Source organism: Lagenorhynchus albirostris, chromosome 3 (genome assembly GCF_949774975.1).
Source record: "Lagenorhynchus albirostris chromosome 3, mLagAlb1.1, whole genome shotgun sequence".
In the NCBI taxonomy this organism is placed as follows: Eukaryota; Metazoa; Chordata; class Mammalia; order Artiodactyla; family Delphinidae; genus Lagenorhynchus; species Lagenorhynchus albirostris.
In genome coordinates, this window is record NC_083097.1 from 59,044,865 (window position 1) to 59,057,191 (window position 12,327).

A 12,327-nucleotide genomic window follows, 5' to 3' on the forward strand; every position below is an offset into this window, starting at 1 on the left:
TTTATTTTTGGCTGCGTTGGGTCTTTGTTGCTACGCATGGGCTTTCTCTACTTGCGGTTGAGCGAGGGCTGCTCTTCGTTGTGGTACGTGGGCTTCTCATTGCGGTGGTTTCTCTTGTTGCAGAGCATAGGCTCTAGGTGCACGGGCTTCAGTAGTTGTGGCTCACGGGCTGAATTCAGTAGTTCTGGCGCACGGGCTTAGTTGCTCCGTGGCATGTGGGATCCTCCTGGACCAGGGCTCGAACCTGTGTCCCCTGCATTGGCAGGCGGATTCTTAACTACTGCGCCACCAGGGAAGTCCCCTACATGGTTCTTGCCTTCAAAGAGACAAAACGTACACAGCAATTAATATGAGAACAATGTAAGATAGTGTATAATCAAATACTGGAATGTGTAGCACAGGAAGAGTGCTGAGTGGGAGGAAAGAATCAGAGTAGGATGCCAAAGCATCTTTTTCTGCAATTGGCCATAGTAGGTGGTTTTTGTAGCATATTGAATTAGAGTTTTGGGATTCAATTTAATTTAAATTATCCATTCTTTTGAATAATCTGTGAAATGTTTGCAGCATACTTCAGTCTGAATAAGCAAGGCATACATTGCCTAACTTGATTTTTTAAACTAAAATTTATTTTTATTGCAGCATGGCCTAAATACTGTACTTTGAATTGGCATGAGCTGTCTATTGCCTGCTAGTGCCACTTGCAACTGCTGATGAAGTTGGAAGATTGGATTCCATGGCATTTAAATGATTTGCAAAAACACAGGGAAATCGAGAGGGTGCTAGTGGGAAATGTGCAATTATAGTTACTTTTGACACACCTTTGTACATTTGGTTACTCATTTTGTATTTCCAAATAGGTGAGGTTCTCTGTGTTTGGAGATGGTTTATGAGATCATGTCACGGTATCACGTGTAAATCTTTTCCGGAATGTTGCAAAGATGACTTTACACCTAGGAAAGAAATGTTCCAGTATTGACAATGCTACCATGAAGGTTTTGAGGGAAAACATAATGTCCCTAATATATAATTATAGATTAATAATGCTAAACCTATTTGTGATCAAATTGGGGTGCCTTCTTGATAGCAGCTCAGATTTTAATTCAACTGAATTAACTTTTTAATAGTGAAGAATACATTTTCTTGTTAAGGGAATATTCTAAATTGAGAGGACTTGCGGGGAGAGAGTGTTAGAAACTTTGACCTAGTTTCAAAATGTGTTTTTAGTTAATTCATCTTCTGCAACACTGATGCTAGTTGATCCTTTAGACTAGTTTATAGAGTTTCGTTTTTTTGTTTTTAAATATAAGGAAGTTATGTGATAGAAGGCTGTCATGAAAATCTAGGCTCTTATGAGGCTTTTAGTTGAAATGAAGTAGAGTTCAAATCTAAGATATGATTAATATTCTCCAATACTTTAAGTCCAAGTCCCTGCTAATTTAATAGAAAGTATGTTTGTTATTGTTCATTTTCCAGGATAGTATAGGAAATGTATAGCCTCTCTTCCCAACCCCATCCTCCCTTAATATGTTCTCTGAATGCAGAGAACTGGGGGGCTTGAAGTGGGGGAGTTATATCCATATATTTAAAAAAGTCATCTTTAGGTCTGTTTCGAGATGTGTCAATAAAATGCATGCTACTGTAGCTTAAGAATTTATTTTTAATTAGCAGGTATTTGTTGAGCAACTGCTATGTATGAATGCAATGTGCTGGAGGATGAAATGAGCAATAGGCCTCAGGGAGGAAGGTTGAAAAAGCCTGAATAAACACAGGCAGATGCATGCCACATTTATACATTCCAGTGACCCGCCCGCCTTTTAAAATTGAGACCCACAATAAGAAATACATGTTATGTCGGAAGCCAGTACAAACACTCATATGTATAATTTCATGAAACGTAATGTTTCAAAAAATAATATCTACCCATACCACATGCCTTACCCACAGCTTTTTTCTCTTTTTCCTTTTATTTTAAAATATTTGTTCTGACTCATAAACTTGATTTCATGATCTCATCGACCCAGTGAAGGGCTGTGACCTGTGGTTTGGAAACCAGGTATCTATTTGGTGGCCTGGTGTGGCTGAAATGTAGAGAATAGAGAACATTGAGTGATGCAGTGAGAGGTGACGCTTAGTAATTGCTTTGGTTTGTAAAAGCCATCTCTTATTTTCTTTTCCCTAACACTTTAAATAGATTAATGCTTTTATTTTCCTTAATTTGGTTCCTTTTTATTTTCTTTCTTCAATAAATGAATCACTTTCTTAATTATTACCATAAATGTGAGATTCATTTGAATTCTTGATAGTCTGTCAATCAGTGGCCTTAAAATTAAATCTTAATTGATTTTTATGGGTAGTTAATATGCTTTATCATAAGCATTAATTTTAGTGTAAGAAGGCTTGCAAGTTCCTATATTAGAGATTAATAACTATACTAGATTTTTTTTTAAACCAGAATATCAAAATTATTATTACTGTTATTTAGCCGGCAAACATGGAAAAGTTTTGCCATGGTAGTCATTAGGTCAAAATAACCCATATTCTGTTGGGAATTTTTCAATGCTGTAGATGTCTACTTTGGCCAGCCATCCTCTTATTCAAGTACTGTTCCAGCATTTTTATTAAATGCTGTTAAAGTTTGGGAAAAGACCTCTGGTGACAGCAACATTGGGAAGTTTATTAAACATTTTGCTAGTGACATATTATGCCATGTGTTTTATGGAATGGAAAAGTCTAATGGACTCCTGCCCTTGAAGAGCTTTATAAACTAAGATAATGATTTACAGGAGGACACTGAACAAGTAGATTGTTTGGTATTTATCTTTTGCATAACTAGAATGTATAGAATGAAGAGGGTGCTTATATGCATTTTGTGTCAGGGTAATCAAAATAAATGTGAATGGTTGTTTCTCACTTTTGTTTTGTGCTTTATTGCTCTCCTCCTTGCCTCAGATAATAATCGGGCTGAGGTGTTATTTGGTTTGATCTTACAATGCTCTAATTCATACAACTGGTAAGAAAAAGCTGCTTTTAAGTTGTTTGTTAGTGAATAATAGAGGATTTAAGTGTTGTGAGTAAAGAAGTAATAACAGTCCTCTTATTTTAATTTTGTAATTATTTTCCAGAATTATAAGGAATACTGTCAAATAGTTTTATTCTTAATATACAAGACGCTGCATACAAATCAGGATTTACAATGCACTTTTCCTTAAAATGTTTTCCTAAGAATACAGTGAGCTGTATACTAAGTGTTCATACTTGATATTCCTTCCAGGATCCAAGGATTCTTCAGCTACAATGTTGTCAAGACTCTTCCGAATGCATGGCCTCTTTGTGGCTTCCCATCCCTGGGAAGTCATAGTGGGGACAGTGACACTGACCATCTGTATGATGTCCATGAACATGTTTACTGGTAACGATAAGATCTGTGGTTGGAATTATGAATGTCCAAAGTTTGAAGAGGTTTGTGAGATTAATCTGATTATTGACTAAATACATTTTGAATTTCTAAAGAGTGTCTCCTTTTAGAGACCACATTATCAAAAAAACTTATGAGTAGAATTTTTATTTCAGTATTCATAACTTCCATTTACTTATATAGTATGGAAATGCACTGGAAATACTTCTCTTTTGCTTTTGGTATACAAATGAGTGTAATTGACTTTACTTGAGAAATATAGCTTTCATAAGTGACTAACAGTGAAAAATGATCGGCTTAAACATTAGATTGTTTAAAAATTAGGAGTAAATTTTTGATTTGCATTGTAATATTTTATTTGACTTGTGCCTAAATTTATACTATCATGATGGTATGTAAACTAATGATGCATGCAAAATAAAAATTCTTATTTTTGATTTGGATTTTTCTTTTCTATCTCTCCCAATAGGATGTCTTGAGCAGTGACATCATAATTCTGACAATAACACGATGCATAGCAATCCTGTATATTTACTTCCAGTTCCAGAATTTACGCCAACTTGGATCAAAATATATTTTGGGTAATAATTTTATATATTAACCTTTTTGTGTGCTATCAAATTTTTGATTTACTGTGGAAATTTACCTGTTTGTTTAAATCATGTGTGTGGAAATGTGTGTGCTGCATGTATTCAATACTTTTATTTCTTTTTATTCAAGTTAGATGTTGTGCTATTTGAGACTTTAATAATCTGGAGAAAATAGTATTATTTCTCTCAGAATATCGTATGGGACTGTTTGTTATTGTGTGTGTAAAAAAGGCTGAAGTTTTTTCAGTTTGCTGAATTTTGTCATTTTAGGTATTGCTGGACTCTTCACAATTTTCTCAAGTTTTGTATTCAGTACAGTTGTCATTCATTTCTTAGATAAAGAATTGACAGGCTTGAAGTAAGTATTTAAGCATAAATATACTTTCTTTTAAAATATATTGTTAAGAACTGTCCTTCTCTATGATATAAAGCATTATAGTATGTAAATTATCAAAAGTTTATAGAAAATATGGGAAAATTTTTCATGTAATCATTTAGCTAATTTTAATACCTGTTAATGTTTTAGTATATATCCTGTCCCACTTTTTTATACTTAAAGAAAACTTCTGAGATCATACTGTATATACTGCTTTATAACTTTTATGCTTTATAATAGTTTATCAACATCTTTGCATGTCCTTAATGCTAAACTAAATTATTTGTAATAGCTGTCTAGTATTCCCCTATCCTCTAGGTTGGATTGTTAGGTTATTTAATTTCCCCCATTAATAACAACACTGTGATAAATGTCTTTGTAGCTAAATTTTTGTTTGTATTCATAGTCATTTTCTTAGGATACATTCCTAGTAGTGAAACAGTGGTTGTGTAGGTTTTTAGGGCTTTTAAGTGCTGTTATCGCCAATTTGGTCTCTAGAAAGGTTGTTCAGTTTATTCTTCTATAGATAGTAATTAATGAAAAAAGAATTGCATACAGTATACAGGTTTCCCCTGCTATCTGAAAGTACACCTTTCCTATGAAACCTTTTGTAAGTGACGAAGCAGTTGCCTTGGGACACATCTTTGAAGGGATGCACACAATAAATCAAGGTAAAGCACCGTGTTTACAGACACAGTTCAAAGCTATGGCAGCTCGGTGCTGAGATGCTAAGTGTAGTTCCCAGGCAGTGCCGTTCTCTCTGTCTGCTCCAGGTACCCACTGCCTCTGTAACGGTTCCCTGCAAAACAAACACTGAATGCTATTTTCTCTTTTCACCTTTTTTTGTCAAAGTGAAAACCTTGTTTGGATTTCTTTTGGTTAGCAAAAATGGTTACTATGTAGGTCTTTCATAAAAGAGAAGTGGCGTAAAGCAAACTTTCGAAAAGTGGGGGACACCTGTATTCCTCTTTTTCCCCCATGGTGATTCACAAGGACACATTTTTTTTTTAACTAAGGATGATATTTTGCTATAGAATTATCAGAAGGTGTTTCTGTATAAATATATTTACATTTTTAACATTAAAAATATTCTTAAATATTTTGAGTGACTAATATATTTAGCTTCGAGGATGTCAAAGGAATATAGGTTATACCTTTTGTTCTGCAAAGAGGTAACACATGCCAGAGCTCATACAAGGCATGGGACGAGGGGTAGGGGGGGAGTTTTGTTTTAGGAAGGGACTTTTCGGTAATATTTTTTCTTTTGTTAAATAATACCTGATCATCTTGTTTTCTTTTTTTCTTCCCCCAGTGAAGCTTTGCCCTTCTTCCTACTGCTGATTGACCTTTCCAGAGCAAGTGCACTAGCAAAGTTTGCCCTCAGTTCCAACTCACAGGTATTATTTATAAGACATGAATGTTAGTAGTATCCTTTTTTTCAGATTGTTTACATTAATAGGAAAGATTAATAGAGTTTCTTCACAGTTCAAGATTCAGGAATTGCCTGCAATTTTGTCAAGTCCTAAGACTGGTCTTCCTAGGAGCCCTAGGAACTGTCCCATTTATCTGACAACTCAGTTGTAATTTCACAGCTTCTAGAATTTGGAATCTTCCCTATTTTCCTTTTTGAAGTTTTCAGAACGTAAGGTATTATGTCTTTTGGATAAATTGGAGTATCTACCTAGTGAAACATACCAGAGAACAGACAGGATCTAATGGAAGAATCTCAGGGTAGATTGATTTCTAAACCCTGTGAATTAACACTAGCATTATTTCCCATCTAAAGTTTTATCTTGGTGTTCATTAGTCACTTTAAAGAACGTAACATTTTTAATAACGCTGAGTAACAGTATAAAATATCGTGTACTTCTGCCCTGATTATGTATTTGATGAATATTTATGATCATTTGAGCATTTTGACAAGGATATTTAGGTTTCATAATACTAATATGATCTCAGAAAATTTGCAACTAAGAACTTCTGTCAGTGGTAGCCAAAGTATAAAATGTAGGATTTATGTGGGATTTAAATGGCAGGATTAATGCACCACTTCAAAGGACTCTTCCTAAGAAATATCTCGTTCAGTGGACGGGGAAAGCAGGGCAGTGTACATATTCTTCTTTCTTTAGTCCTCTGTATTATCCTTTGTATCTGGAATGCCTGTTAGTCTTAGCATATTGTGTATTTTATTCTTAATATAGTAAATTAGGTTTAGTAGAAGCCCTTGGATGTGCTAACATTTTTAAAAGTTACTTTGTACCTTACCCTCATGATATGTTTGGTCTGTGTTTTAGGATGAAGTAAGGGAAAACATTGCTCGTGGGATGGCAATTTTAGGTCCCACATTCACCCTTGATGCTCTTGTAGAATGTCTTGTGATTGGAGTTGGTACCATGTCAGGTTTGTAAACAGTTTTTAATATATTTTAAAATGAGTTTGTAGAAGAGAAAAAGGAATATATTAAATTGTATCAATTACTCTTAAATTCTGACTTTTAAAAGTCTGACATTACTCTTAAAATTTTTTAATTGTATGAATATGTGGGTATATCTGATCTGACCTTATGTCTGTCTGCTTTAGCAAAAACTTAGTAGGTTACCGATTTCTTTTTTTTTTTACATTAATTAATTAATTATTTTAAATATTTGGCGGCATTAGGTCTTTGTTGCTGTGGGCGGGCTTTCTCTAGTTGCATTGAGCGGGGGCTACTCTTTGTTGCAGTGCGCGGGCTTCTAATTGCAGTGGTTTCTCTTGTTGCGGAGCAGGGCTCTAGGCACGCGGGCTTCAGTAGTTGTGGCATGTGGACTCAGTAGTTATGGCTCGCGGGCTCTAGAGCACAGGCTCCGTAGTTGTGGCGCACGGTCTTAGTTGCTCTGCAGCGTGTGGGATCTTCCCGGACCAGGGCTTGAACCCATGTCCCCTGCGTTGGCAGGTGGATTCTCAACCGCTGCACCACCAGGGAAGTCCCCTGATTTATTTTCACTCTTACTATCTCATCATCTTTTCCTGTGCTCTACTTTTTTGATGACTTTAAGGTGTTTTTATTTGCTTTTTGTTTGGTTTTTAACCAAGATTGTATTCTAGGCTCATTTAGAAAGCATCTTCCAGCCTCCGCTGTTGTCTGGACTAAATTAATGACTTGGTTCCTTGTATTTTAATTGTCATGTAGGAGACAGTGCAAAAGTCAGGAGGTGGACAGATCTAAGTTGGGTCCACCTAACTGAGTGGTTAGGAAGATTTAATCAGACAGTATGCAGTACATCTTAGCACTTAGCCAGCACTGACCTCAACACATGTTTCTTCATCCTTAATTGGATAGTAGAGAATTAGATATTAAATATCAAACACAGGACTCCATTATATAGGACAAAAATTATGGCCTCATATGGAAATTTGCCAGAATGAATATATCATGCTGTTGTCAAGGTTTCCTAATCAACTAAGACTAGATTTTCTGGCTTTCTCATGAGGGTCACACTTAGTTAACTACTATTCTAGTGTATTTCCTGGTGCCTTAGTGCCCTCAATAAGGGGTTTCATTCTTTCAGAAGTGTATTATCTAACTTTTAAGAGAGTAGTTAGTTGCTATTATTAGTTGAGGTCTGTTCACTAGATAGTATGTTAAATATATATAATGTTTCTGCTAACTTTCTGAGGGTAAATTTATTATTTATTCAGTTATTTTACCTGTCATTCAAAGTTTATTTAGCAAAGATTTTTTAAAATTATTTTTTTAAATGTACATTTCTTAAAATTTATTTTTTGGGTATAGTTTTGGGTATTGACAAAGATGTAGTCATGTAACTACCACCACAGTCAAGAAAAAATGTTTTTGATCAGGTGAAAATATACCTATGTGATTTTATACAAGCCGAACAGTATGTAAGAAGATGAGAGGATTAGCTAGGAACTGGTAGTGGGCTTTGAAACTGATGTGGAAAGCAGTGGAGACTGATGTGGAAAGTAGGGTGATGAGTTTGGTCATAAGTCAGAGCTGTGGACAAAGGAAGTGATTAGATTTGATATTGGAAAACCCAGCTAGGAGGCATTTACAGCCATACAGAAATGGTAAAATTAGGGATTTGGCTTAGGGTAGAATAAAAGGACAGATTTAACACATACTAACTAGGAAAGTAAACCTTTGGAAAGCCAGTAAAAAAATTTTAAAAAGTCTTTACTTCTTGGAACTTGTAGATTGGTGCTTCCTCCTTGTAGTAAAAAAGTGGCACAAAGAGGCTGCGCCACTGGGACAGAGTAAGGAAGAATGCCTGAAGAACCTATGACGACAGTAGTTACTGTTGTACAAAGGGAAAGAGTAGGTAGCCAGGTGGTAAAAAGTAATGGTCAATATGGGTTTGATAGTCTCAAGTTTGAAAAGATTACATTTGGCTACTTTTTAAATATAGGTTGTTCATAATGCTTTTGTCATTGTAATTTTGTATTCTCTTGAATTTCTGCATTTGAGGGTAATAGCTATAGAATTTTTAGAAAATACAATGTATGCTTTTTTTCTATTATTTAGTCAAATGATCTATTACGATTCAGAAAATAAAATACAACATTGAGGGTTTTTTTGTATTACTCTAGTTAGCAGTCTTTATGGGAGAAGGGAATCAATTTTTATATGTATTTCAAAACATTTTTATATTTAATGTGAATAACATCAGAAATACGTTTTATATTTTATATTCAAGTCTATTTGCAAAGAGAGGGAGTAGGATTTGGTAATCTAATCTTTCCCCAGCTCTGTTCCCTTCTATTTGAGAAGATTACCAAGTGATACTGCAAGCATTTTGTAATGGAACATTTGTTAACTTTGGATCTTGGGTTGCCTTTTTGCATTATATCATTTTTCAAACAGATCAGTGAAATGAACCAAAATTGTAAGAACATCAGTAGACACCACAGAGGTTATATTGAAAACAGAGCTGAGTAGTACACATAAAATACTTATTATGATACTATATCAGGAATGGTATAACTGGCAGTGTGTTTTTTACAAAAAGTCCTTGGTCCACAGGTGAATTGCTTTTGTGGTGATGAGTGGGATTGGATCAGTAGTATAATGGGGTGGGAGGAGTTTGCTCCATTAGAGTTGACTGTCCTTGATATTCTGTCTCAAAACAGAGTACACCATTTGATCAAAGGGGATGATCAGACGGATATTAAACGCTGCCGTGCCTGGCATTGTGACGTTGGGGACATGGGAGAAGCCAAGGTCGCTGCCCTCGAGGAAGTTATCCTCTGTGTGCTCAGGCTTCACAGCACCTCTGAGTTTCTAATTCTTTTTCCAGTAGATGACAAAGAGCTTAATATACTAATACTTACACGTATTTGTCTACCTATAGGAAGAGTCCTTGTGATGTATGCAGCATCAGAAATACACATACTGCTTTACTAGCTGATGCATTTAATTTTTCTCTAACCAGGGGTGCGTCAACTTGAAATTATGTGCTGCTTTGGCTGCATGTCAGTTCTCGCCAACTACTTCGTGTTCATGACTTTCTTCCCAGCGTGTGTGTCCTTGGTTTTAGAGGTAAGAGCAGTTCTTACTTATATTAGTAGAAGAGTAATATTTTTCATATTAGTTCACCTAAAGAATATTAGCACCTTCTAACGTAGTGCTCACTTACTTTGTAGCTTTCTCGGGAAAGCCGCGAGGGTCGTCCAATTTGGCAGCTCAGCCATTTTGCCCGAGTTTTAGAAGAAGAAGAAAATAAACCAAATCCTGTTACTCAGAGGGTTAAGATGATTATGGTAATTATACAGTTTTATTCTTCTTTCATTATTTTTAGTTCCAGTATCATATTCTGCTTTTCAATTTTTTTTCCTTCTTGTTGTCTTTGTGCAATTTTTGGCTCTTTCACTGATGTTCCTCTTCCCTTTTTTTTTTCTTTTTCTATCTTTTTTTCTCATTTCTTTGAGGCCCCTGGTTTTCTCTCTGCCCTAAATAGATTTTTCAAGTTCTTCCACTTTATCTCTCTTTGAAAATCTGTTCTTTTTTTGGGAATGTTTTCAGCCGTTCAATGGGGCCATTGCTTTAGTCAGTCACATAGCAAGCCTGGGTCTTTCTTTTCATGGTAAGGGAGGCCATGGGAGGATGGTAGTGTTTAATTATCCAGTTGCACAGGATGAGTTTAGGTTCCATTGATATGCAGAGGATACATGATTTTTACATTTTTATTTCAGTCTCTAGGCTTAGTTCTTGTTCACGCTCACAGTCGCTGGATAGCCGATCCTTCTCCAGCAGACAATTCTAAGGTTTCTTTAGGATTGGATGAAAATGTGTCGAAGAGAATTGAACCAAGTGTTTCCCTATGGCAGTTTTATCTCTCTAAGTAAGTTCCCTGAGCCCTACTTTGTTGTCTATGAATCATAGCACTCTATGCTACTGAGAATTTAGGTGTGCCTTTTGTATTTGAGTAATAACATTTTAATTTGCTTTCTTTTATTCAGAATGATCAGCATGGATATTGAACAAGTTATTACCCTAAGTTTAGCTCTCCTTCTGGCTGTCAAGTATATCTTCTTTGAACAAGCAGAGACAGAATCTACACTCTCGTTAAAAAACCCTATCACATCTCCTGTAGTGACCCAAAAGAAAGTTGCAGATGATTGTTGTAGACGTGACCCTATACTGGTCAGAAATGACCAGAAATTCCATGCAGTGGAGGAGGAGGCCAGGATAAACAGAGAAAGAAAAGGTGATTTCTTATTCTCTTCATTTTCCATTCTTCCACTGTTGATTTGTCAAGAAGTCGAGTCATTTTTTAAAGTTCAGTGTTGTGAGATTTCTTTTGATCTCTTGAACAGTTGAGGTTATAAAACCCTTAGTGGCAGAAACTGACACCTCAAACAGAGCTACATTTGTGGTTGGTAACTCCTCCTTACTCAATACTTCACTGGAACTAGAGACACAGGAACCTGAAATTGAACTTCCCATGGAGCCGCGGCCTAATGAAGAATGTCTGCAGATACTTGGGAATGCAGAGGTGAGAAAATAAAACAAACTCAAGCTGGTATCTTTCTTAAGAAAAGGAGCTTTTTTATTAAAGGAAGGAAGGAAGTTATAGCTACTGAGTACCTAAGTTCTGGGCACACTGTTGCATGGTTTACAGGTACTGGTCTTATTTATTTATTCCCTACAACCTTGTAAGATAGGTGGAATTTTCTCCATTTTTCAGATGAGAAAATGTAAGCTCCAGGAGGGTTAATTAAGTATGTCCCAAAGTAAAACATCTAGGAAATGGTAAAGCTAGGATCAAGAGTCCAAGATTTACTGACTCAAGTGTCACAGTGCTCTTTCTACTTTATTACTGTTTATTAAAGAGATGAGCAACTGCTGTATTCTCATATGTGTTAAGGCCTAGGAAAGTTTTCACACAGAAATGAACTTCAGAGAAAGAAGAAAGGTTTTGGGGGCTTTTTGTTTGGTTTGGTTTTTTAAAGTAAGCTTGATGCTCCTGAGGAGGCTTATTTTCTTTCTGATGTTTGAACAGGATGTCCTGCCTACAGTCTGCTCATGAGTTAGCGTGACTATTGTGTTCTATCCGTATCTGCTTACTCTGGTTCATTCCTAATTTATGTGCATATGAGTGAGAAGAGATTGTGTTTTTCTTCATCAGTTTCCTTTCCCTCATTCTTATTAACATGTGTACCAGTATCTCAACTGTCATGCTGTATTACAAAACTTATAGGGTGGGTGTCAGCATCTTAATTGGAATTTTTTTTTCTATGAACATCACTTGAACAATTTAGTGTTTTTGGTTTAACATTTGTTTAGTTTTCACATTTTTATAAAGAATTTGTCTTTATTTTGATGTTCTTATTTCTACTTAAATCATCTCCTTCTTTAGAACTTCAAATTCCTTTGGGTTCTTAAAGTACTTGTGTTTTAGTTCTATGGAGAGCACTGTTTGTATTAAATGGTCTATTTATTATGAAGA

General features: G+C 35.6%; 1 protein-coding gene across 3 annotated transcripts in view; it reads left to right on the top strand.

The window, feature by feature from the left end:
- The window catches only part of HMGCR (3-hydroxy-3-methylglutaryl-CoA reductase), a 53,044-nt gene that overhangs the window by 34,096 nt on the left and 6,621 nt on the right, over positions 1 to 12,327 (top strand). For all 3 annotated transcript variants that reach the window (XM_060143132.1, XM_060143134.1, XM_060143135.1), the window contains exons 2-11: positions 3,272 to 3,459; positions 3,885 to 3,996; positions 4,276 to 4,363; positions 5,694 to 5,778; positions 6,676 to 6,781; positions 9,811 to 9,917; positions 10,022 to 10,138; positions 10,571 to 10,719; positions 10,838 to 11,085; positions 11,195 to 11,373. In XM_060143132.1, coding sequence (XP_059999115.1) covers positions 3,295 to 3,459; positions 3,885 to 3,996; positions 4,276 to 4,363; positions 5,694 to 5,778; positions 6,676 to 6,781; positions 9,811 to 9,917; positions 10,022 to 10,138; positions 10,571 to 10,719; positions 10,838 to 11,085; positions 11,195 to 11,373 — 1,356 coding nt within the window. In that variant the 5' untranslated portion in view covers positions 3,272 to 3,294. The remainder of the gene's footprint in view (positions 1 to 3,271; positions 3,460 to 3,884; positions 3,997 to 4,275; positions 4,364 to 5,693; positions 5,779 to 6,675; positions 6,782 to 9,810; positions 9,918 to 10,021; positions 10,139 to 10,570; positions 10,720 to 10,837; positions 11,086 to 11,194; positions 11,374 to 12,327) is intronic.